At 34.7% G+C, this 27,541-nt stretch overlaps 1 protein-coding gene across 13 annotated transcripts in view; it reads left to right on the top strand.

Moving 5' to 3' along the window:
- Rbms3 (RNA binding motif single stranded interacting protein 3) overlaps nt 1-27,541 on the top strand; it is a 1,369,918-nt gene that overhangs the window by 566,169 nt on the left and 776,208 nt on the right. For all 13 annotated transcript variants that reach the window (XM_013077038.3, XM_013077039.3, XM_021238654.2 and 10 more), the window contains one exon: nt 4,665-4,838. In XM_013077038.3, the coding sequence (XP_012932492.2) occupies nt 4,665-4,838 (174 nt within the window). The remainder of the gene's footprint in view (nt 1-4,664; nt 4,839-27,541) is intronic.

Here is a 27,541-nt window from a genome sequence, read left to right as displayed (position 1 = left end):
ATATAAAGAACTGAAAAAAATCAGACCCCCCAAATTCAAAGACCCAATTAAAAAGGGGCATCTGAAATGAACAGACATTTCTCAGACAAAGAAGTAAAAGCAGCAAATAAATGTATGAAAAAAATGTTCAACATCACTGGTCATTCGAGAGATGCAGATGAAAACAACACTGAGATTCCACCTCACTCCAGAAAGAATGGCTGCTATCAAGAAATCAACCAATAACAAATGCTAGCAGGGGTTTGGGGAGAAAGGTATCCTTCTCCACTGTTGGTGGGAGTGCAGACTGGTGCAACCATTTGGAAATCAGTATGGAGATACCTCAAAGAACTAGGACCAGAGGTCCCATTTGACTCAGCTATTCCCCTGCTGGATATCTTCCCAAAAGAATTAAAAGAATCATACCACAGCAATATATGTTTCACCCATGTTTAGAGTGGCACAGTTTGTAACAGCTAAAGCTTGGAAACAGCCCAAGTGCCCATCAACTGGAAACTGGATAAAGAAGATATTGCTTTTTTATAAAATGGAGTACTACTCAGCCATAAAGAACGAGAAACTAGAGACATTTATACCTAAATGGATGCATATTGAGGCCATACTCTTAAGTGAAATAAATAGGACACACATGTGTAAATGCTGAATAGTTTCTCTTGTGTGAGAAACTGAAAGTGTAAATAAGGATTAAAATGATTAAAATGAATAATTGATAATTTGAAATAGGAAGAAAAGGTCCAAAGGGTAGGGGAAGTGGGAGGGGAAGGGGAAAAGTAAGAAGGGAAAGGAAAAATTATGAGAAAAGGAGGAAATGGAAATAAAGTGTTTGTAAATAGGGAAGGGTGGAGGAGGTAAAGGGAGGACAGGGAATGGGGAAAAAATAAGAAGCAAAATACAACATATACAGATACAAATACTCAATGATAAATGTAAATGTATTGTATACCTAAAATGTATCAATAAAAGAATTTAAGCAAAAAAAAAAAAAAAGAAAGAAAGAACATCTCTTACAACACTAGTGGGAACTGTAGGCTAAATCCTCCATTTTCTTTGCATAATATGTGTTGATGTGTTCTACACTATCTCTTAGACCTCCCCAGTACAATAGAACCTCAGTTCTCCACAGAAATAATTTATTCAATGATGCAAACTTATTGGGTTACTCTCTGTCTCTACAACAATTACTATTGATTTTCTCTGAGATCAAGCCCCAAATGAGTTACCTGTACTCAAGTTCTTAAGTTGTGACATGCTTTTGAGGGAACACAATTAAATCATGTGTTCTAAAATTTGTGTTGGGATGTTAACAATTATTTTGTGAAAGATTAAGCAATTTGGTGAGTTATACTGATGAAGTTATAACTGATTTACTGAGTAGACACTTAAAAGGTCAGATGACCCTGGAAGAAAATAGTAGTTTGAGTGTAGAAACAAGGCCCTTCAAAGTGGTTGAGGTTTTACAGAAAATGTTGAGTCTGGCAGGATCACTGCAGTGTGAATTAAGAGCTGAGGCTATTCCAAGAAGTGGATGGCTGTGACAATGGAATGAACATACAAGTCATATTTAGAGTTTGAGATTCTATGGAAAGAATATGATGTTAGGATAACCTTAGAATCTCAAGTAAGAAATTAAGAAGTTTTGATGTTACCTTAAAGATGGTGGAAAGAAATTGAACATTTTTCACCAAGTACTCACATCCTAAGAGTGAATTTTTAGAAAGTCTAAGTCTGATGTCATTTTGGAGGGTCAATCAAGGGTTAAGAGAGAATTTCTTATTTCAGTTTTAGTGGCTTTTATATAAACTGATGAAACTCTTAAAAATAGACAGTGGTTATAGGAATGGAAAAGACAAATTTGTTCAAGAACCATTGAAAAGATTCAATAGAATTTGGTAATACTGATAATTGAAGTTGGAGGAGGTTTGAGTCAAATTTGCTAAAGCTTCAAGGTAATGGTTATAATCTTCAACATGTGGCCATAACCTTCAAAAATAATGAAGCTATGAGAGAGATAAAAGTTTATAATAAAACTATTAATTCATTTAATTTTGTGAACAGTAATAAAAGTTTGCCTCCCTTTGGGTGACTGAAATTTATCTAACCATATCCAGCAGATATTTTAAATTTTGGGGTTGGAATTCAAGAGAGACATTGGACTTTTAAACTTTATCTGAGAGTCATCTTCTTAGAAGTAATACTAACAATTTGACTGGGAAGGGGATTTCAAAGAAAAGTTAAAAAGGTTTGAAACATAAGACTGAATATCAAGCCCTGGAAAATAACCTAATTTAGGAAGAAAAAAGAAAAAGAGCAGCAAGTAGAGGGACAAAAAGGGTACAGTGTGAAGGAATATGGAATCTAAGGGAAAAATGATTGTAATGAGGAGGGTAAACACTGTTAGTGTCTGCAAAGATCAAGGCAGATGCAACTCCTTAGCTGTGGAAAAGGCAATGCAATATCTTGATCTCAGTGTGTTCTCTGGAGCCTAATTGGAAAGCTGAGATCATATTATATGTCATATATATATATATATATATATATATATCACTATAAGACAACATAATCGCATGCTAAAGTATTTAAGCAATACTGTGGGAGTTTTATGAGAGTTGGAAAGCCAGGGACATAGTTGACAGCTTTAGAAATAGAACAAAGTAGGAGGTACAGCTTGAACATGAACTTTAAAAAAAGGGGAAAGATTTGCAGGAGGCAAAGACGATCATGAATAAAATCACTGAGGAAAGACTGATGCCATTCAGACATATAAATTAGAAAGAGAAGATGTGTACAACTCTACTTGTAGCTCAAATATAAGGCTCCTAGCTAATAATGTACAGTAGACCCTTGACTTACAAACTTGATCGGTTTCTCAAGGAGGGTTAGTTGTAAGTCAATACAGCTGAGATCTGGATGTTTACCTGGGTACACACTATAGATAACTAGAGGTAGATGAATCTTCCATTAACCTAATTAACCTGTTGTTCATATGTCAGGCTGGTCGTAACTTGAGGGTCCACTGTAAATGTGAAAACAGGTAAGAAACTTAACCATATGACAAGGCCTAATCTTGAAGAAGCTACATACTTACAAAAGCAGTTGAGTTAGTAAATGATATTTCAGTGGGCATAGATACACAGCATATGCTGAGATCATTTCACGGTCAAAGGTAATTTAGGTAGTGGGCTCAATTCTTCTTTGATTATGTATATGGAACAAAGAGTGGGGGTATTTATGCAAATGCAGTTTCCATACTTAGAATTAAACATGACATGAATGGCCTGTTTATATAGAAGTCTATTGTTATTTCTTGAAAACAAGTATGTCCTATTGTATGTGCAGCAATTTATAAATTTTTATTTCTGTGTCTGCACATCTCATTGAAGTGTTGACCCATGTGTGTTGCACACACAGTTAACATGTTCACGAGAGATAGGAGTGGGGTAAGATATACAGCTAGATAAATTTGGCTACCTCAACTGGACTGTTTTTTCCAGTTTTTTATTTAAATATTTGGAATTATGAACTACCATTCAATCATTTTTCCTTTTGCAAAATTTTTGCAAAATTCTTTTCCTTTTGCAAAATTTTTGAGCTCTTATGTGAAAAATAACCCTCCCTAAAGTATTTGAATTGCTGAGCTCTGGTTATGCCAAAACGCTCAACTCTCCTCAGAAAAGTTGTTCTCCTAAGTATCTAATTATATCAGAATCTAGCCCAATGGAAACTTGATCTTGGGTAAAAGTTCCTTCCCCGCTGGGTTTCCTGAATATAATAGCAATGCGATTAGCACATTTTCCCAGTGATTGAGTTGGCATGTACCCATAGATTTATAAATAGAATTTATTGTGAAAGTTACTGTGCTACTAGAGTAAGTGGCTATTGCAATTTGATGATAGAAAGTGTTCTCTGAAAAGGAACTATTATATGCCTTATATGCTGTGGCCATCTGAGGACAAAGAATGACAGAAGATACAAGTGAGTTTTGTTTTCAGTAAATACTACCCTATATACAGTTATGAACCACCAATATTTCACATCTGGCAGGTTGATATTTTACTATTCCTCTATTTTCAATTATATTGATAGAGCAGTTTAGGGATAAATGTTTATATCAGATCCTTTCCATTTTGCTGACTCTAGGCCAGAATGTTGACCTGTTGGAGTGTGACCAGATTTCTGCTGATGTCTTCCCCACAAGAGCAATAGACTCATGAAATTTGAAGACCATTTGTAGTTGGGCACCAACCTGTGCCTTAGTGTAATCCTCGTACATTAAGATTTTTATTTACTGCATTCAGATGAGACTAATGGCAAATTTCTAAGGTGAACACTGTGATGAAAGGACATTTGTGTAATTGAAAATATCACTGTTGCTATTGCCGCTAAAGCATAACTCATTTCTGAAGGATGGAGTTGCATGTTGCAACTAGGAAAAAAACAAAACTGTTTTCAATGAGGCTTTGTGCTTTGTGATCCAGTAAAATTTGTAACAGTGAGAAAACATTTTTATCTTAATCAGAACAGTATTTAATGCTTCCTTGTAAGCCATCAGCAATTTCCCTAGTCAACTGAGTCCTCTGTCATACATTGAGAATGCATGCTGTTAAACCTAGCTGGCTTGTGCTTTACAGAGCTGACTTTACATTGCATTTCTTTCTTTTTGATAGTCTAGCTCCACAGTGAGGGCCTATCAAACTAGTAAGTCACGAGTGACCATGAGTCCTGGCTTCAGCTCCCAGTGGAACAGCAGCCAACCTGTGTGGAATGCATACTCCTTTCCAAGAGCAAGCTTGCACTACCAGTCCCATGCCAGCTATACCTACTGCACTGGACAGCCTGCCGTAAGTACCTTGTGTTTCTATATTTAGTAAATTGGATGCTTTATGAAGGTATATTTTAAATGTAGAGTTGCTATCTCTGCGTTCGTTTGGCTGTTCATATAATAAATAGGCTGTTCTTGAGTAAAAGAGATGAGCAATGAAGCATATCTTAACTGGCATGCATTTGGGTAATTTTACTGAAATTTGACATTCTTTTTAAAGTTATTTCAAAGTGATGTAGGTTGGGAGAATTTTTGGAATGGTGTGGTTTTGAGATTGAATGTATGAAAATCTCTTGTTTTAATTTTCTGCTTCCTTCTTGGCTGTTGATTGTAAATTTAGTTCATTGTTTTTGTACTGGGAGAAGGAATCTTTCAAACTGGCGTAGAGTGAGTGGAACCTGGATGCCTCCAATTTCATCAATGGGCTTGTTGATGTATTTTTACAAACGTAAATATATAGAAATATTTTCCAGTTACTTCTACATAAAACTCTGAGGTTTTTAGTATAAATTAGTCAAAATGCAAAAGAAATAGACCTTTAGTAGGAGAAAAATGATCTCATGGAATAGGAAGACCTTTTAGAATAAGGTACCTGTTTCTGTCAAAACGTTTTTTGTGTCTCAATCTGGTTTACATAAATTAAGACTACATTTTGTACACTTGATGAACCATAGCAAATGTTGATTAGGAAAATCTCTGTTATTGCTAAAAATCAAAGTCCAAGAGTGCTTTGAAAGTAAGTCATACATGCCTCTCATAGAAACTTCTCCACCTATGCTAGGGAAGAGGAGGCTAGTAATTATACAAACAAACATTTAAATAAATAAATTGAAGCAAACAAGAAAAATACTGCATACAATAATGATAAGTACTATGCAGAGACTTTAAATAGGCTGAAGTGACAGAGAATGTTAAGGTGACCACTTTTGAGATTAAATGATTATGTGATCAGTTAAGTCTTCACTCAGAAGCTAGGTTTTATCTAATATTTGACTGGAAAGGAAAGATAAATAAGGAGCATTCAGAAGGCAGACAATCTCAAGTAGAGGAAACAGTATGTATGATATAGGAGGGGGTGAGCATGGATATTCAGTATATAAGGAGAAAATCTATATACGTGGGAAAGAATGGAAGGAGATAAAGTCAGAGAAAAATGAAGAAACCAGAGTATGCAACACTTTGTAATCTTGAGTAGGGAGATTTATGGTTTGTTTTTGTTTTTTGTTTGTTGTTTGTTTTGTGAAGAGAAACCATTGGAGAGTTCCTAAGCAAGGAAGTGGTTGCTGGTTGGAAAATTCCTAGTGGAGGAATAAGAATGAAAGTTTGTAGTCAACTTACAATACAATACAAATATGCATCAAAAATAAGTTCTGACTCATTTAGGGAAATGAGAAAAAACAAGCAAACAAAAAACAAATATGCAAGTTAATACAAGAAAAGACTAATATTTTTGTATAATCTTTAATCCATTTGATGTTCAAAATTCATACATCTTGTATGCATAATTATAATGAAAAGTTGCATATTTTTATATAACATTTTCCTTTGTAACCAGTTCCATATCTAATACACCTGATTAGTTTTTTTCCCTTCAGTCATTATTTGTCAAGGCAGAATATAACAAATTATAATTTGATGAAGTATTTCCATTCAAATTCTTGTTGTCTTGTTGGACTTAAGATAGCCTAAAAGTAGATGACATTTATTGAGCATTTACTATTTTCCAACCTGTGTACTAAGTACTTTTACATTGTGGGTGAGGGTGCGTATGTGTGTGTGCATGTGCTCATATATATATATATATATATGTACCTTTTAAATAACCCTAGAAAGTAGGTATTATCATCATCACTTTCAGTTTAGAAGTGTGAATTTCAGAAAAATTGGTATCTTGCTTAGCTAGTAAAGGGGCTGAGATTTAACAGGGGCTGTCTAGCCTTGTATTCATATCCATCATATTACACTGCTCTTTGCCACTGAATTTGTCTTTATTTATATCTGCAAATAATTACATGACTGTATCCCAGCTAGAACTCTTTCTAATCATTCGATTTAAATATGCATGTTACTCCTTAGAGAATTATTGGTATTTATAGGACATGATTTTAGATGGGGGAAGTAGAGATGAAGAATAGGGATGGCCCTGTTTTAGGAAGCACTAAGAAAATCATAGCCACATTCTTTCCTTTAAAACGGATACCATTTTTTGTCAGAACACTGACAGTAGAGGGAGTAAAGTAAGGAAAATGGAAGCAAAAGATTTGAAAATACTTAAAAAACAGTCATGGGTGTTACACTTTTGATTTCAAGTATACTCTAAGGATTAACTTTAAACCTACTTGACATTCTTCCAGTAATATAACATTTAAACTTTCTTTTAAATTTTCCTCCCATGCCTGACCAGAAGATATTAAACTCTTGACTCTAAGATAAGTACTCACTCAGCCCTACTGTTACTTTGTAAAAGGGATTATACTATTTGAAAATATTCCAGAGAAACACTGAGAGCTTGGTTAGGATGAGACTATCTGGACACATGATGACCTCATAATTTTTATTTGAATCCATTTTGTAAGTCAATGAACTAGAGAAATATTTCGAGCTCAAAAAATGTAGAATAGATCCTATAGTTGCCATGCCATCTGGCATCCAAAGGTTTTGTAGTTAACCATGGAAATGGAACTCTTGTCTGAACCGATTTCAAGTGATTTTTCTTGAGTCATATAATTGAGTGGTCTTTAGTGGAACTATAAATTCTCTGCCTGCCTTGTCACATTCTGGTCCTTTTCTTCAACTCACTAGTTTGATTACAGATTTCCAGTTCTCTGACTAATTCCCTGGGGTTCTGAGAGTGTCAGCCAATGCGATGTTCGTGTAGTAAGTACATATGATGCAAATGGCTCCCTTTTCCCTCCATGTCTTTGTTACTGAGGAAGCCTGATATTCCATGAGAGTCGGTTTAGTTAACTTTAAATCAGTAGCCTTGTTAAAAAATCTCAGAATTCAGTGAGACCTCTAACTGACCAAGTAAATATTTTCTCTGGGCCCTTTTGCCCATCATTGCATTAGATTTCTATGGCTGATGTAACAACCAATCACAAACTTGGGGAATTGTCTCATCACACATTTACTCTCTATAGTTCTGCAGGTTAGAAGTCTGAAATGAGTTTTACTGAGTTGAAATCAAGATGTCAACAGGGTTGAACTTCTTCCTAAGACTCTAGAGGAAAATCTGTTTCTTTGTCCTTCCCAGCTCTGGGCTACAGTCCCCATATATCTTCTTGTCTCATCAGCCCCTTTTGTGATCTTCAGTGATGGCAGTATAACTTCTTCCAGTCTATTTCTGCTCTGTCTTTACTTTGCCTTCTTTGTGTTCGTTTCTCTCACTGCCTTCCTCTTCTAAAGTCACTGATGAGAGTACAATTAAGTGCCCAAGCAAATAATCCAGGGCAATCTCCATGTCTACGGTCTTAATTTAATCACATAATATTTTTTTTCCAGGTAAAGTAGCACTCACAAGTTTCAAGGAGTAGGTCATATGCATCTTTCTGAACCACTGTTCAGCCTTCTATAGTATAATATCCAGCAACTCAATGGCTAACTTCTGAGACATTAGGTTAATATGTGGGGTTTTCTAATACCCATGAGGCATATCTCACTGAGGATGATAATAAAAGGAGGAATTCTTTAATGAAGGAGGATGAAAATGGGTACACTATGGAAATTAAAAATTACTGCGACCCACAAATGCAAGTTTGTTTTTTCTGAAACCCATTGTTTTCCCCTTCTAAAATTAGGTAGATTATAGCTATTCATTTAGCAACCTCTCCACTGCACATGTTAAAATGAAGCCAAGCTTATTAAAACCACAGCAATGTTTAATTAACTATATTAGTAAATGAAGGAATTATACATATGAAAACTGTGGAAACTATGAGAAAACTGTGTTTAGTCATCTAGAATGGCCTCTTCAACTTGGGACATGAAGTTGCAAAAAGTAATATTAACAGTTTTCAATGAATATAATAACTTAACTTATAAGTCAAATATGAAGTATATAATATTTCTACTATTTAAGAAACTTAATTATATAGGAAGTAAATTTCTTTTTTAAAAAATTAATTTTATTGGTACATTTTAGGTATATAATTCATTTACATTTATCATTGGGTGTTTGTACCTGTACATGATGTATCTTGGTTCTTATTTTTTTCCCCATTACCTGTGTGCCCTTCACTCCCTCTGCCCTTACCTATTTACATAGATTTCATTTCCATTTTTTTTTCTTTTCTCATAGTTTTTCCTTTCCCTTTTTTCCTTTCCCCTTCCCCTCCCTTCACCCCTTCATCTTTGGACCTTTTCTCCTATTTCAAATTATCAGTTATTCATTTTAATCATTTTAACCCTTGTTTATACTATCAGTTTCTCACACTAGTGAAACTATTTGGTATTTACACATGTGTGTCCTATTTATTTCACTTAAGAGTATGGCCTTAATATGCATCCATTTAGCTATAAATGACTCTAGTTTTTCATTCTTTATGGCTGAGTAGTACTCCATTTTATATTAAAAAAAACACATTTTCTTTATCCAGTTTTCAGTTGATGGGCACTTGGGCTGTTTCCAAGCTTTAGCTATTACAAACTGTGCTGCTATGAACATGGGTGCACATATATCACTGTGGTATGATTCTTTTAATTCTTTTGGGCAGATACCCAGCAGGGGAATAGCTGGGTCACATGGGACCTCTAGCCCTAGTTCTTTGAGGTATCTCCATACTGATTTCCACAGTGGTTGCATCAGTTTGCACTCCCACCAACAATGAAGAAGGGATCCTTTCTCCCCACAACCCCACCAGCATTTGTTGTTTGTTGATATCTTAATAGCAGCCATTCTTTCTGGGGTGAGGTGGAATCTTAGTGTTGTTTTCATCTGCATCTCTCAAATGATGAGTGATGTTGAACATTTTTTCATATATTTGTTTGCTCCTTTTAGGAAGTAAATTTCTTAACCAGTTAAATTATTTGTAGCATATTTCACTCGTAAGATTGCTTTAAGAATTTCTAAACAGTATATTGACCAGTGTGTTGGTGCTATCTTTCATTTGATACTTTTTTCACCAGGTAGATGATAACCCTATTTGATTTGTGACTTGACATAAAGATTGCCATCAAATATCCAGCAACCTCCTATTACTAAGTGCCCGGGAATCACGTGAATCACATGTTACAAGAAGGGATTCATTGGCTACTCTTAGACTAGCTCTCCACTCTTCCTGTATCTAATCCTTTCTTACAAATGTTTCTTCTTACACCTCAAATCATGCCATCCTTTAAGTGTGTCTAAGGAGATGGAAAGAAGGAGGAGATAGTTGGAAAGATGAAGAATAGACAGGGATTGTCATAGTAACTTTCTTGTCACTGCGACAAACACTCTACATCCACAATTTAGAGGGGGATAGGCTTATTTAAAGTCATGAGTTTTAAAGGTTCCAGTCCATAGTCAACTGGCTCAAAGAAAAAGTGGCATGGCAGAGTGGCTTGGCAGAGGGCAATTGCTCACATCATGGAAGCTTGGAAGCAAAGAGAGAAGGGAGGAGCCAAGAAGGAAGATGTATCCTTCCAGGCCAAGCAACAAGTTACCTGAATTTTTGTGACCACACCCAACTGCCTAACACAAAACCAGGTATACCTTCCCCATGTAATCACCTTCCCAAAGTCTTGCCTATGAGTGCATGAGGCCTTTCAGGGACATTCCTTACATAAGCCATAACAGGAATGATATGATCTTATTTACTGAAGCCAGGAACTTCTTGACATTTTTCTTTCTCCACTTAGGAAGCACAGTATGACTCTATACCCCATTGATGTTAATCAGATGATGGTTTGGGCCAGCAAGACATGACAGTGACTAGATTGAGCCCATTTAATAAGGGATACAAAGCAAGAAAGTGTAAAGAAAAAAAGAGATAAAGAAACAAAAGTGATATTATGCTTAGAGATCCATGCTGCCTTGAGATAATGGAATCTTTCAATAAGGTCTTTTCTGTCCTTCAAGGAAAGAGCAGGCAGCTAGGGGAGAAAGAGTTGGCTGGATGGTGCCAGATTTCTCTTTAAAAATTCTGCAAGGGGAAGGGTGAAGGCATCTTGCTGGAGGACTCTCTCTTTGGTAATTAAATATATTTTAAGACATTGCCTCCCTAGAAATTTGCTTACAGAGCTAGAGGTCTATTGACTGCCTTGAGGAGTTAAATTGTAAAATAAAACAAGGTTCCCCAAGCCCGGTGAAGAGGATTCCATCCCACAATGAAGGAATCTCTGTCTATGCCCATGGCAACTGTTTATATACACCAGGTGATTTCCTGATCATAGGCTCTACTTTTCTCCATAGCTAGAGGCAAATATTTCATTTAGAAATTTATTCTAGTAATTAGAAGAGGTTGCAAGTTTTCTTTCTTTTATATAAATTTTTATGTTGAAAGACTACCAGTTTATTTTGAAAATAAATAGCAAATCCCTTGTAACAAATGCTCTAGCTCTATGCTCTAATACTCAAGCCAGAAGGAAGCCTTATAAACACAGATTGGTTGTAGTTTCTGATATGAATCACAACTGCTTGAATTTCAATTGCTATTTCATTCTATTTCATTAATTATCTCAATTACATTTATTCTACTTTTGGAAGTATTTCATACTTTCACTGGTATGGCTGGACACTAGCTTAATGATAAAGTTGCACAAACCTTTGAGGTTATATAAAACTTTTCAAGGGTTACTGAAAATGGATAGTTCTCAGGGAAATAATGATCATATCTTCAGCATCTATGAATTCTTATTTATGTACTGATTTGCCTGATAATTCATCAGTATTCTAATGCTAAAGTCACGAGTCACCATATATTCCTTTTTTTCCTGGTTTATTCTTATTTCCTTCCACAGATATCGTAGTTTCCCTTTTCTCTGTCAAAAAATGTTCAGATTTAAAAGATGCATTATGATTTCCCTATCATCTTTTTTTTTTTAAAAAAGGATATTCCTTGCACATAAATCTTACTATGGTCCATTGCCTCAGAGTGTAAAAACCTTCCCAGGAGAGCACCAACAAAGGAAAAGCCTCATGTAATGATTAATCAGGCATCATAAACCAATGGGTCTTACAGCCTTTACCAGCAATGAATATATCTCTAAAGGAGAAGAGTAGAGTTATCATGATCTGGAACTTATTTAAACTTTTAATGAGAATTTTAGATAACTTAAAAATGGGAAAATACTATGTAATTTTTCAAAATTTTTCTAAGAAGATGGGAACAGAGTTTAAAGACTACTACTCAGTGGTAATTTTACCTAAACTATATTTTTCAAGTCATGGAAGGCATTCTTAGTCCTGCTTAGAACTCAGGCCTCTGGCTTCCCCAATCCTGCACAACTTCTCCAAAGCCAAATCATAAATAATCTCAATACCTGTATCTCTTCATAGTATACCATACCTAAGACTATCAATTACTCATAACAAAATCTCCTACAAGACTAGCAGTACAAAGAGATAATAATACGATTGCCTTAATCTGAAGTTTTGGTTAAAATATTAATTAGGATTCTTTTGGTACTTGTAATGGTATATCCAACTGATGGTGGTTTCAAAGAATAATTTCATGTTAACTCTCTTACTAGAAAATCTGGATGCAGAGGCACCTGTTTCTATTTCCCAAGGATGGTTACTACTCATCCCACACCCTTCTTTACAATGTGGCAATACCATTCCCCATCCAAGAAGTGACATCCAATTTTCTTCTTAAGTCTTATTTGCTCATGGGACTCACTTCTATGAAGAGAATGTAGCAGAAGTGATGCTGTGTGATTTCTCAATTGATAGAGAAAGTCAATGAAGCTCCTACTAGCTGTCTTAAAAAGTTTAGCTTCTGGATGTTTTCTCTCAGGAAATTCCCTTTCTGAACCTAGTCATCTGCTCTGAGGAAGCCTACTCCACATGGAAAGACCACCTGTGTGTTCTCTGGGCAATAGTTTCAATTGTGGTCAGTTTTTTTTTTTAGCAGACATGTGAGTGATTCCATTCTGCAGCTTTGAGCCACTTTCAGGTATTTGTGACTTCCTATCAAAATCCTGACATGAAAGAGCAGAGACCAGATATAACCACTATGTACTGTCCATAACCCTGACCCTCAGGCACTGTGGGCATAAAAATGTGTATATAGCTTTAAGCAACTAAACCTGGAGTAGTTTGTTTTTGAGCAACAGAAACAAGAACAATATACATTTCTAAACTTGGTGCAAGAGTTGATAGGCACAATATATCTCTTTTCTGTCATCTTCTCTGTGTTGGTGATATTGCCTTTTCTTGGCACAAGATGCAGTCCACACATTTCAGTTATATAGGACACTACTCCAAGAAGAAGGACAAAGGACAAGAAGGAGGGACTTTATACTACACTGCCACTTTTAAAGTACTTTTTAATTAACAAAAAATGATACACATTTATTATGTAAAACATAAAGTTTTGAAATATATTTACATCATGGAATTCAGTATCTAAATCAAGCTAATTACCACATGCACTACTTCACATACTTATATTTTACGTATGTTGTGAACACTTAAAAATCTCCTTCTAAAAAATTTAAGTGATTAAAATATGCAAAATACATAAGCAATGCTATCTCAATTGTTAAAATTGCACATAATAAATCACTTGTTTAAAATACAAGAAGTGGGAGGGGTTGGGGAAAGGAAAGAAGGGAATGGAATTAATATGAGAAAAGGAAAAAAGTGGAAACAAAGACTTTGTAAATAGGAAAAGGTGGAGGGGTTGAAGGGAGGGCAGGGGAATGGGGAAAAAATAAGAACCAAGATATAGCATGGAAAGGTACAAGATCCCAATGATGAATGTCATTATATTGTATACCTAAAATGTACCAATAAAATTAATAAAAAATACAAGGGTAATTAGTAAGTCAAAAAAGATGTGAAAACTTACTCAGATTTAGCTTATTATTTTTTTAATAGTGCATGTTCGGAGTATATAATGATTACATTCCTTGTGGTGAGTTGGTACATTCCACAACACATTTTAATTGGTTTTTTTTCATCCCCCTTCCCCTTTAACCCCTTCCCCTCCCTCCATAAAGATCTACTCTTTTGGCAATTTTTCAAAATACAATATATTGTTATTAGCCATATTTGCTGTGTTATTCAATAGATTTCTTAAATGTATTCTTCCTATCTGAAAATTTAAATACTTCGACTAATGCCCCTTCCCTACTCCACACACAATCCTCAGCTTCTGGTAACCACCTCTATAGATTTCTCCACTTCTACATATATAGCTAGCATCCCACTCTCCAGTTTATATTTCAATCTTAAATTGTTTAAGACTTGTTTTGTGGCTTACCATATAATCTATCCTGGAATATATTCTATGTGTGTCCTTGATAAAAATGTGGATTCTTTTGCTGTTAGATGGGCTACTCAGTGCATGTGTATTAGGTTCCATTTGGTCTAAATAATAGTTCAAGCTTCATATTTCTTTACTAATTTTCTATCTGGATGATCTGTCCATTGATGAAAATTGAGTATTGAAGTCTCCTAATATTGTCTTATTGCAGTCTATCTCTCCTTGCAAATCTACTAATATTTTTCCTTTATATATTTAAATGCTCCAATGTCAGGAACATATATATTTTCAACTGCTATATCCTCCTGTTGAATTGCCCACATGCTATTATAGCATGACTTCTTTTGTTTCATTTTTATAACTTTTGACTTAATATCTACTTTATCACATAGAAGTATAGATCTTCTTGGTCTCTTTCATTTTTCATTTGAATAGAATATGATCTTCTATGCTTTCACTTTCAGTCTACCTCTGTCTTTACTGGTGAAGTGATTCTCTTGTGAACAGAACATAGAGGGATTCTGTTTTAATTCATATCCTTTAAGTCTTACTATAGTACTGAGTGTAAGATTTAGTCTATTTATATCCAAGTTAATTATGGATATGTAAGTATTTAATAATGACATTTTGTTAATTGTTTTCTGGTTGTTTTGTAGGTTCTTTGATCCTTTCTTTTTCTCTTACCATTTTGCTGTTTTCCTTTGTGATAAAGTATATGTTCTCTAGTGGTACACTTTTTAAGCTTAGCCCCCTAACAAATTATTGGAGGAGTGACAAAATGCATTACAATTCTTTGCACTTGTGTAACAAGGTTATCTTTTTCTACAATTTCATATTTTCATCTGAAACCTCATAAAACTGGACTTAATTGTCTATATTCTTGTTTTCTGAGTCACTACGATAATTACCCATTAAATTCTGCTTCCAGCATTTTAGACTTTATCTAGCCTATTCCTTTGAACTCTCCCAAACTCCTCCCATAAACAAATTTCAAAGGCTCCTTCCCATCATAAGTTATAGTTATAGCAATGAGTTACCAGCACCATTTTTTTGAGTTAGCTTCACATTATAATGAAAATTTTGAGACCATTAACTTATAAAATTGAAAAGTTTATTTAGCTCGTGGTTCTGGAATTTCCAACCTTGGGTCAGGTATTTCCACTGGGGGTAAGGAGCTTTTGCTGCAATTGTGTTAAACATGTATCAAGGCTAGGAAATGGAGATTAAGAGACCAGAGCCTGATCTTGACCTTCAGGGACATGCCCCAGTAATTTATGGACCTGTCACTAGGCCCTACCTCTCAAATATTTCAAATATTCTATCACTTATCAATAATGCCACCCTGCAGACCAATCATTTACCACAGGGACTTTTGAGGATCACTTATCCAAACCATAGCAGACTGTGTATTTTTAAAAAGTTGTCTTTGTGACCACTGATTCTGCTTAGTCAGTTCTGCTATTGATATTCTATATTGCATTGTTCATTTCATTCATTGTGTTTTTCAGCTCTAGAAAACACACACACATACACACACACACACACACCAACACACACCCCTATAGGGGAGTGGAAAAGATTTCAATCTCTATTAAATTTTACGATTATTATTCTCCTGATTTCAATGAATGGATTAAAGTTTCTTGAGCTTTCTTAGAACAATTATTTTGAAGTCTTTGTCAGACAGTTAGTTCATATATTTCCATTTCTTTGGAGTCAGCTTTTGAGAGATTCTTATGTTCTTTGGCGTTACTATATCCCCTTAGGTTTTCTGGTTTCTTATTGCCTTATATGATGTCTGTGCATCTAAAGAAGCAGTAACTGCTGAAAGACATTGTTTGTGAAAGCTGTTCACCAGTTAGCCCATCCAGAAATTCTGGGAAGGTTATCTAACATGGACTGAAGATAGGCTTTCTTCTAAAGTCCTTGAACATATTCATCTGGTACCTGAGTCACCAGGTAGCTGTGCTTGAATACTGGATCAATTGAGTTGAACTTGTTGATTGGTTCTTCAGGGATGGGCTTGGAGCCTATGTCCATAGGAACTGAACTGGCACTGGGTTGGGTCTTGCACCCAAATCTGCAAGAGCTGGCCAGGTGCTGGAATAGGCTAAGTATATAGGTCCACTTAATGGACCTTGATCCTGATTCTTCTTAAGTTGGCTTTTGTTGGGAATGCTGTAGGAATGATCATGAAGCCTCAGTCCTCAGAGTCACTCCTGCACCAGCATCTGGATGAGTAAGTATGGACCCTGGGTCTAGTGGAACAGGCACAAACCCTAGGTCTCTTGACCCTGGGGTGACATGGATTGGCCTAGAGCCTGGTGCTGGGATGGAGCTTGGGCTCACATAAGTTGGTCTGGAGCCTCAAATTTCTGGTTATGTCCTGCTGGGGCTAGTCTGCAACTGGGGCAGTGGGTATTGACCTAGAACCTATTTTTGCTGGTGTTGGCTTAGAATCTGAGTGTACAGGCTAGGTCTATGAGGGCTGGTCTAGGTCCCTGGATCTTGGAGACTAATTTGGGACCAGAAGACACTGAAACAGTTCTGGAACCTGGCCTGTGGTGTTTGGTCCATTGCTGAAGTTTAACGAGATAGGCATGAAACCTAGGTTTGCTTGAGTAGCCTGGCCCCTCAATTCCCTGGAGCATTTATTATGTAAGTAAATTCAGGGTTCTGTTAGTACAATGAAAGAGAGTGGATGCTGCAAAAACAACCAGAAGTGTCTCATATTGTGGGCCAGATTTGTGTTGCTTAGCCTCTCTATAACATTCTCAGATAGGTACTAAAAGATTTAGGTTCATTAGGACATAGTTTTAAAAGTAGCTTACTAAAATCCATTGCCTGCTTATATCATAATATTTAAAATGATGTCTGAGTGAGTTATAATACCTGAATTTGTGATTGGATTGTTAACACTGAATTGTGAGTGGGTTATGAAGAATATACCAGGTATTATGATCCTAAACTACTTCTTTTTCCTAATCCTTTTGAAGTTTTTTTTCACAAAAATGTATTGGCTAATATTCGTAGTCTTTCCTGGTTATGACTTCTCAACTCTTTAATTATTGAATGAGGCCATATTTTCAAGGCATCAACTATAAATTGAGTATGTGCTATATTCTGGAAATTGTGCTGGTTGGGAATAATGATGGGTGTGAGGTAGAGTATGAAAGGGAAGGAATGGTGAGTAATTACAAGAACCCATATATTCAGGTTGCTTAAAAGCTATTGATAAATAGGTTGTGGAAGCAGATTTATATCTGATGATGGTATGAAAGTTCTATACCAATATTTGTCCAATACTAAATGCAGGCACTTGAAACTCTGTAACTTGGAGAAGCTACGGGAATGTAGTGGCTCACCATGGGAGCTCTTGAGTTAAACTGACTTGAATGCATATTCCAGATCCTTCACTTATTAGCTGTGTGGCTCAGGGCAACATCACTGAATGTCTCAGCATCAACTTCCTTCCATATAAAATAGGAAAATAATAGCTTACTCCTTGAGGTCATTGTGTGAATTTAATGAGATAATACACATGAAAGATGTTTAACACCAGTTTATTACTAAAAAGTCAGTAGTAGATAGAAGTTAGATTAAAATAAGAGCAAAGTATTTTTTGTTTTGGTTCTAGGGATCAAATCCAGGGTCTCTTGCATGGTGGGCAAAGCATTCTACCACTGAGCCACATCCTCAGCCCCAAGAAATCAATTATAATTTAGGTCAGCGGAGAGGATTTTCAGACTCCCAGTTTGCACTATTTGGGTGGCATCTTAATACTCTTGGAATGAGGCTTCAATTATTCAGAGCCCTTTGTGTACATGAAGATTTATTTTTCTCTGCCTGGAAATTTTAACTTTCTCTTTCATGATGAAGTTTCCTATGATGAAGACTAGGAAGATAGAATTTTTCCCAGATTTGGTCATTTTAGTGAGGTCTAAAATCTAAATGTCACATATTTCATGTGATTTTCTTCCCAAAAGAAGTGTTTTCCAGATAAAGTAAAAATCCTGTTCCTCTTCTCCCTCCTGACCTTATTTTTCCCACAAGGTTTGAAAAACCAGGATTTCGGCTAATGTATTTCATTCCTTTGGTTTAGTTCCCAGCTGTGAGAGCCTCCCTTCCCACAGCCTTTCCTCTGCTAATAGTCCCTTACACCATCTCTTTGATGCATGGCTTGGTAGTATTTAATTCTGAGTATCTAAAACAGATGCTTTGGGGAAAGGATTCAGCTATTATTTGGGCTTGGTCCAATTGCAGTTCATACGACTTTATTGAGACTCCAGGCTATAGCACTTTATGTTTTTCTAATTTGACAAATTCATTGTTATGTTTGATTTAAAAATAAAAATGCCCCACCTGAAATGATAATTTTTAAAAATTCACATTAAAATTGATTAAATGTGATAAGCATTACATTAAATAAAAATGTGAAAATTATCAATAAAATAGTATCTTGCAGAAGTAAGTTATTTTCAAAGACTTTAATTGGTAGCATGAAATCTTGCATAATTTAGTTATGACAACTGGGGTGAGATTAAATTCTCTTTGTAACAAGGCGTTTGGTTCACAAAAAAGAATTTAAAGATGGTAAGAAAAGAGAAAGTTACACCATTGTTACAAAAGACACATGAGATATAAAGGATTTGGTTTTTATCAATGCTGTTCTAAATTCTGGGACTGAAGTGAATTACCAGTTTTATCTATATTTGTGAGGACTCCTAACACAATCATATTAGGCTGAATCTCTCAAAGAAACAATGACAAAACATACCTCCATTGTGATGATTCCCTTTTAAATAGCAAAATAATATTTTTAAGCTTAAAAACAAAAAGGTTTTTGATTATATCCCTCACCCTTTTAGAAAAGGCAGATTCTATCACTTTTATAAAGATACCTTCAATGCTATCTCTTAAAGCCAAATTTCACAGCAAACACAGACCGTGAACATGAATGACACTAGTTTATCAGCTCAGCTCATTGGAGCATCTTTGTAATCATTCATGTGTGAAGATCAATTGAGACAGGTTAGGCTCATTTTTTAATTATAAAACTAATGCAAGCTCTTTTTGGTGCAAGCATTTAAACTTTAGAAATAATTAAAATTAACATAAAAATTCCAGATTTCTTAGACTACTCAGGCTGCAGGGGAAAGTTACTTTCCAGATACTGTTTGGTTGTGGATGTATAATCTTCAATAACTCTTTAATTTAGATGTGTTGTTTAACACTAGGGCAGCAACACCCCCCCCCCATTTGTGGGGTATGTTTGATGACTTCCAGTGAGTGTCTCATGCCCACACAGTAGTGACAGTTGACTTGATAACTAATAAGTCCACTCAGTGACTAATAGGCAGGAGCATCTACAATGTGAGCATATGATACAAACACATCCCAGGTGAAATGAAGTAGGCCCAGTCAAATTTCATCATGCTACTCCACATGATGTGTAATTTAAAACATATGAATTGTTTATTCTGGAATTTTTCATTTAATATTTTCAGATCGTGGCTGATGACTTGAGTAACTGAAACCCTGGGAAATAAAATTGCAGATAGGGAGAAACTTAGAGAAATTATCACAAAAATGTAACGAAGTATACACTTCCAAACCCAACGGGCAGCCTTAGAAATAATATTATCAACACTTTTGACACTTTCACGTGCTCCTTTAATTTATCCTCTTTCTACCCCCCAGAGCTAACCATAACCTGGGACTCTTTTAAGCTTGTCTTTGCTTTTCTCCATAGTTTTGCACTTCTACATAAACACATTATTGCCTAGTTTTGAATTTCATATCAATTTAAAACATACTATAATGTACTATATAAAATATACTATATGTATGTGTGCAATTTTTGTGTTTGTTCAACATATTTTAGATCCGTCTTTATGATGTGATGAGCTGTAGTTCTCTTACTGTTATTGATATATATATGTATATATACTTTGTTTTCTGAACATAACATAATTGACTTATCTATTTTAAAATTGATGTTAATATGTGATATTCCTTGTTCTTATGATAAATAACAATGCTGTTCAGTTCCTGCTCCCTGGTATACAGATTATCTACAGCAAAGATTGAAATATCTGGGTTTTAGGGTGTGGCATATTTAAATTGTCTAGGTAATACCAAATGGTAGCTGTACCATGACTTAGGCTGAACATGAGTCTTTTCTATTTCCTCTTGTATGAAATGCCACACTGTACTATCTTTCCTCTATTTTTCTATTCTAAGATTTGCATTCTTTATGATTTGTGGAGTAGCTCTGCATAACCAGATAATAATATTTTGTCAGATCTGTACATAGCAAACCTTCTCTATTTGTTGATTATATTTCATTTTTATGGTATTATTTGATAAGTAATATTAATATAAATTTAGAAATATTAATCCATTTTAAAATAGATTTGTTCTTTGTGTGTTGAGAAATTCTTTTTTTAAAACCAAAGACGAATAATAGCTGTCTCTTCTCCCTTGTTCACCTTCTAGGATATATAGAACAACAACCAGGTTATTCCCTCCTTTCCTTAATAAAATCATCTTTGGTGAGTTTTTTGTGATTTTTGTATTGGAAATTTGACCAAGTGGAGTCAGATATTCAGGAAACTGTATCGTCATTCCTTTTACTCTTTCTCCATGTTTTGCTTATCTTTCTTTGCCTGGTCTATAAAAATCGCTGAATCCTCTGGGGACCAAGAGTGCTGCGCTTCCTCAGCTTCTTTAGATCTCTGATTCTACCCAAGAGAAGCCTATGAAGCAGTTACTTTGGCACAAATATAATAATATCCCTGAAGGAATTCTGGTGAGCTTGAAGTAGGACTTAACAGAAATTAAACCCGTTGCACTTACTATTCTAGAATTTTGTTTTACCAAACAACTTATACAGCTATTTTTCCTTGCTAATATAGTATATGCCTTTCTTTGACTTTTGGCATAAAGTACAATGTTACAGCTTTATGAGGAAGCATTTAAATCTTCCCTTCTAGAGGCTATTTAGGTGATCTCCAATTATTCTTTATAATATAATGATAGAGAACAAATAAATATATTCCTAGACATTTATAATATTATTTCTTTATAATAATTTTAGAGATGAATTGCTGTGATGATGTCTTATTTAAAACTTGTATTGTAACTACTCAGTTGTTTTCTCATGATGTTGACAAAATGTGCCTCACCTGTCTCTAGCCTATCTTAGATAACTGCCAGATAATTAGACTTTTGTCCATTTGGGTTGAAAATGGAATTTTATTGCTATAATTTGCATTTCTCTTGTCACTGGAGAGGCCAGCCTTCTTTGCAAATGTTCATCTACCACTTATTAATTTTCAGGACTTTAGCTCTTTCCTTGAATGAAAGCAGAGTGGTAATGTAAAGGCACTGTAACTGAAGGGATGTTTGCCATTTTACTGCAATTGTATTTTCATCATAAATTCAATAGAATTAAACTCAAGTCACCTGAAAATTGATATTTTTGTGGCTATTTGTCACCTAAAAAAATCACAAATGTAACCATGTTAAATCAAATGGATTTGTTTGGCTTTGCTGCCTGAAAAGTTTTAATGTTTTTAAAATCAGGTTTAAAGAACACTTGTGGATTTTTTTTCTGAGCCAGTAAATAGTTGCAACAAAAATTTAAATCAACAGATGTCAAATTAAATAAAAAATCAGAACAAAATGATGATGATTATTATTATTGTAATATAGTATTATTTAATATTATTGTATTATTAATATTATTATATTAGTATTATATATTCAGGATTCTACTCCCTATTCAATATGATAAGCTATTAGTGAAAATACTTTTTAAATGTCAAACACTGAATATAATAAAAGCAAAAATGAAAATTACCAGGTGCAAACTAAGAAGGTATGTGAGTAGCTCAAGTTTACTAGTAATATTCTGTTTCTCAATCTAGGTACATCATGTGTACACAGGGATTTGCATATATGCTTTATAATTCCTCATAGTTTTAAAGTAATTCTTAAAAGTTAAAATCTCAGTGCTCTACTTTTTCTATTTATACAGTAGCACATAAAACAGGATTGCCCTCTCAAGCTTAGTGATCACATCTGAGAGCTTCAAATGCGAGGACATTTGGAAGCAACTCAGTGAAGGGTTGCAGAGCCAATTCACCAATTCTGAGTTGCCTGGATACCTGTACCTAATCTGGCAGAGAGAACACTCCAACGAAAGTAGTTACTCAGATTCCTTTAGGTTATGTGGTCCTACAAATAAAAACTCTCGAAAGAATCTGCTGAAATGGGTGAAAAATAGGTGTGACACATGACTCAACAAATCTACTCAAAACCATCTGTGCAAAATAATTTTAAAAAGTTTTTCCCACTGTTTCCTTGACTGATAGCATATATTAAAACATAGACCTGGTTCTCATAACCTTCCACTGCTTCATAAACTGAGATGATAAGTTTCTGAAATAAGCTGTGTTTGTTATTGAGACCTGAGATAAGTGTCATAGCTTTCACATGGTCATATGTTTACTTTGAAAGACAACACATGGAGAGGCTAGTAATCGTTACTTTGGACTTAACAATTAAAATGCATAGCACAGTTTTGTGATGGGCTCTCTACAGGGTTAGGAGACCTATCTCATTTGAAGAAACATAACTTCTGATTTTTACTGATTGACATGAATATAAATGCAACCTCAGTTTGAGGAGGATTGCATATTTAATGGATACACATTTGGATGTGACATTGGCTTTGCTGTCACTCTAAGGTACCAGAGCAGAGATTTACCCTGTGGCAGCATTATACTGGAGTGGTGTTCAGCACTGCTATCAGTGGCAGTTAACATTTATGGCATAATTCATTTAGGTTTTTATGAGTCCTTCATATTCCCTTTATGGTCCAAAACAGGAAATGTCAGTGTAGGGAATGAGAACTCTGTACACAGAAATCTCTTTGATTTTCTTTTTTATATTAATATTCATTAGCTTCTAAACCCAGGAGGTTGGTTTCCTGAACTTCAAGCTCTGTATGCAGCTTGGAGATCTCTCAACATCATCTAAATGGAATTTCATACTACAAATAGATATCATTTTCTCTCATCCATTTCAACTGAGACGTGCTATATATGATACCATATTAACTTTAATTTAATTATTTTCTTACTAAACCCATAATAGTTGCATGTCAATTGAGAACCTACTATGTCTCATACAATTTTCAAGGTACTGAAGTGCATTTGTTCAAGTATTCATATGCCTTATTGCTATAACAAATTCCCAAACTTAAAAGACTAACAAAATGGAAATTTATTTCTTATTTAAATGAAGTCCACTTAAAGGTCAAAAGTTTTTCTACGCAGTGATTCTGATACTAGTTTCATTATTATAATTCCTGACTTTGCAGCCCCCTCCCACACACACACCAGGGACTTAAACTCATCCATAGGACTCTTTCATCAAATTTGCAAAGAGAGAAGAGAATAGAGAATTGCAATTTAGAGGTCTTTGTGAAACTGGCCTTGGTGTGGTGCGTGACACCTACACTGCAATCCAGTTGTTGGGACTCAGTCAGGTGGTCAAGCTGACAAAGAAAGTTGACAAATGTGATATAACCATGTCTCATGGAAGGGAGGAAACAAGTTTGATGTGCATGAAGTCTATCTCTGCCAAACATGCTCCAATATTAGACAGGACAGATGGGACATCTACACACATGGAATAACTTTACTGGTAAAGCAATCTAGACAAAAAACATAAGCAAACATATAAAAAGAATTGCAGGTAGTGATGAGTACTGAAAAGGAAGCTGAATAAGGAAAGAGACTCAGGGTGAAGAGCAGAGGGAAAAGAGCACTTATAAATAGAATGATGAAAAAAAAGAATTTCTGTTAAGACAGAATTCCATCTGAGACCTGAATGAAGGGAAAGAGTTTGCCTTACAAAGATGTAGAGGACAATTTTCCAGACAAAAGACAAAAGGCAGAACCCAGAGCATTGATGTGAAGGAAAATGAGTCTGGGCAAAGCTTATTGACTGAGGTTGGAACGGGGATGGCTGAGCAGAGAGAGAAGCAGTGGGTGCCTTCTGCATCTCCTAGAGGATAATATTGGGGATGAATCCAGGAGGTTTTGTTAGGCATATGGATAGATCATCTCACTTCTTCTTCCAAAAAATCTTGTTCTTCTTTCTGGAGACAAAGAAATAGAATTTCAGAGAGTTTAAATAACTTCTGAAGTCATACAGCTGAAGAAGAGGTAGAGATAGATTTGCAACTGAGACTGTCTAACTTCAAACCCCGTGCTTCTACTCATGAACCAAACTTACAGTCAGGTTGGGAGTGTTCCTGTTTTGTTCATGCAGTAATGCATAAGATTGTTCTGCTGTCTTCAGATTTCTAACAACTCAAAATGACTGGAACTACTGTAAAGCCAATGTATATTTAACACAGGCATTTGAAATATTTTCACTTTAAATTTTTATCCTATAATAAACATGCTTTACTCTTGTATTAAGAATTTTGATCACATTTATCATTGTCTATTATGAATTATTGTTATATAAGAAAACTTGTGAAATTTAATTCAAGTGATTTCATACAGAAGTACTTCTTGCAAATACGCTCCTTCCTGAAAATTTGTAGCAACCTCACTCCAGATTTCACTAAAAAATACTCAATGCACATTTTTAACCTATTTCTTTTTTTTTTTTGCTACTATTTAACCTTCTGTTTCCAGAATTTGTATTTGTTCTATCCCTAACATCATTTCCATGTTTACTTTCCTGGTATCTGACTTTCTGTAAGTTTAGCTATTTAATTTTCAACTAATCTGAAGCATAGATTAATAGGTTAAATCACAGTCTGTTTGTATTTCCCTCAAAATACTACTGAAAATCCTCAACCAATTAAGGATGAATGATTGAATAGAGTTCAACTATAACTCAATTATTTTATTTTTCCCGGAAAGCCATCCCTTTTCTTTCATTGTAGTTTTTATTCATGATGTCTTTTGTCTGCCTGAAGAGGACAACCAGAAGCTCACTTTTGATCCCTGTGATACAAAAGTAATTCAACTGAAACATTTATGCAGTTGTGTAGTTGATTGCTTCATTTTCCACAAATGACGTGCAATTACTAGAGACAAGGGACATTGCAAAGTGTTCCTATACGAGGAAAATAACTACATTGAAAGACTATGTGAAATTCTTAGATGATACATCTAACTCAGGATATGAAAGTCTCCTTTTTATTCTACTTTATTCTACAAATGCACAAAATATTTAACCAAGTACAATAAGTTTTTTCTTTAAAAATAGAAAGAATTCTAGTATTATTTTCACAAAAAAGCAAACATGTATAAATACTGCATAATGACTGAGAGGAGAAATTGAGTAATTATTTTAAGAAGAAAAGTAAAAGATTTTGGGTCAGGTAATTGCTATTGACATACTATCTATCTCTTTTTATCAACTCTCCTCCTATCATGTCTTAGAAAGGTGACACTATGCAATCAGCAGAGCATGTATTGTCAGGAAATCTAAATTTGTGTCTTGACTATTCCATCTCTTTCCTTGATGACTCTAAGCAAATTATTTATAATCTTCATTTGCTTTCTTCTCTGTAAAGTATGATAACATAGGCAAAAGTGCTTTGTAAATATTTAATATTAAATTAATGGGAAAATGTCAATATCATTAGAATCAAGTTTTCCTAATTGACTCTTCAGTTCCTCATAAAGAGAAGTTCCACTTTCATTTTACAATTCTAGTCTTAGCTGACTGAGCTTCTTCATTCTGTCTGGAACATTCTAACTCCTATGATCTCTCTTACTTTGCTTTATTCAAAGATTTCTGTCTAATTCTAGGATTAAGAATATATTTTTTAAATGAACTATAAAACAATTCCTGTATATTTTTTCATTTATGGATTCTTGCATCATGCAGCAATTATCATCCTTTCCTCCTTCATCCTTATCTTTACTCTTCCTGGTTCATTTGTTCCTACTGCTTTTTTCTTCCAGGCAAATGCATTCTTATTACTCCTTGGAATCGATGCACTTCCCAACTATTTGAGTCAAATGGTGCTTCCCTTCCAGGAAGAGGAATCAAATAGTAAACTCAGTTTAAACTGTCTTGGACAAATTATATTTCATATGCATTCAAACAGCCTATCGTCCATTACTAAAACCTCTCACAGGTATCTCTCCCACACTAAAGTATATACTCATCCTCTTAAATAACGATGACTACCAGGTCAGCATATTGGCCCTGGTATCCCTAGAAGCTAGCACAAGACCATTACATGAGAAGTATTTAATATGGACAACTGAGTGGTGAGTGAAAAAATGGAAAGTTTGCTGAAGTAATTTGCATAAAATTTTGGGCTGTCGATATTCATGCAGAAATTTTACATCTACAGATCATCAAAAACATGTGAGATAATGTCAGATGCTCAACTGAAGCAAATGATGCACAATGAAGGGAAATTTAGAGGTGATTTTATTTCAGAAATACAACTTTATAAATCTTGCTTGGGAACAAATAATAAACCAACTTTTCATTTACACAATTGAAATGAATTTTAAAGTATTCATAAAGACTAGTGAGAAATATAAAGTTATTTTGAAGGAGTTAAGTTTTAAAAGCAAAGGTTGTATTTTATAAACTTACATCAGCATGTAACAGATTTTGATGAATACACTGCAACCATGGTTATAGAATTCATCTGCAGATTCATGTAGTACAGCCCATTGTAATTCTTGCAATACATTTAGCCCTGTTTATTAAAGATTCCAAAAAATTATAATTTTCTTTTGTGCTCTGGCCTTTCCATTTTTCTTTTAACCTATTTATAGGAGACAGGCTATTCCTATTGTTGGGTATAATTTTGAGAGAAATTTCATTATTCATTAAATTGTTTAGAGAAATGTTTCAATTCTAGGAAGTGCTTCTTTCAATCTAAACCTCAGAATCTTTTAAAATAGAGACCTATTTCTGCCCTTACCCAAGTAACAAAATTTCTACTTCAGTGTGTGCTATAGATTAAAATATTAATTAGAAAAAATTCTATGAATGTGAAAACTTCAATTTAAGTGGCTATTAATTATAAAGTCAGTGCCTTCATCTTCAAAATTTAGCAAATTATTTTGAATGCAATTGCAACTGATTTTCAAGTAGCTTTCTCTTATTTTTTCTATAATGGTTAGTATTTAAGAGACAGTTTGCGACTTTGGGCATCCTGCCATAGGATACAGTTATAATGAGAGCACTTCCAAATACAAACACCTTCAGATCAGTTCAAAGTGGATCAACTGCATTCTGAACTACAATG

This window comes from Heterocephalus glaber, unplaced genomic scaffold (assembly GCF_053883595.1).
Source record: "Heterocephalus glaber isolate CG9 unplaced genomic scaffold, H.glaber_assembly_v1.0 deba00001472, whole genome shotgun sequence".
NCBI lineage: Eukaryota > Metazoa > Chordata > Mammalia > Rodentia > Bathyergidae > Heterocephalus > Heterocephalus glaber.
The sequence above is the reverse complement of the archived record's forward strand: the minus strand, read 5'-3'. Positions and strand labels throughout refer to the sequence as shown.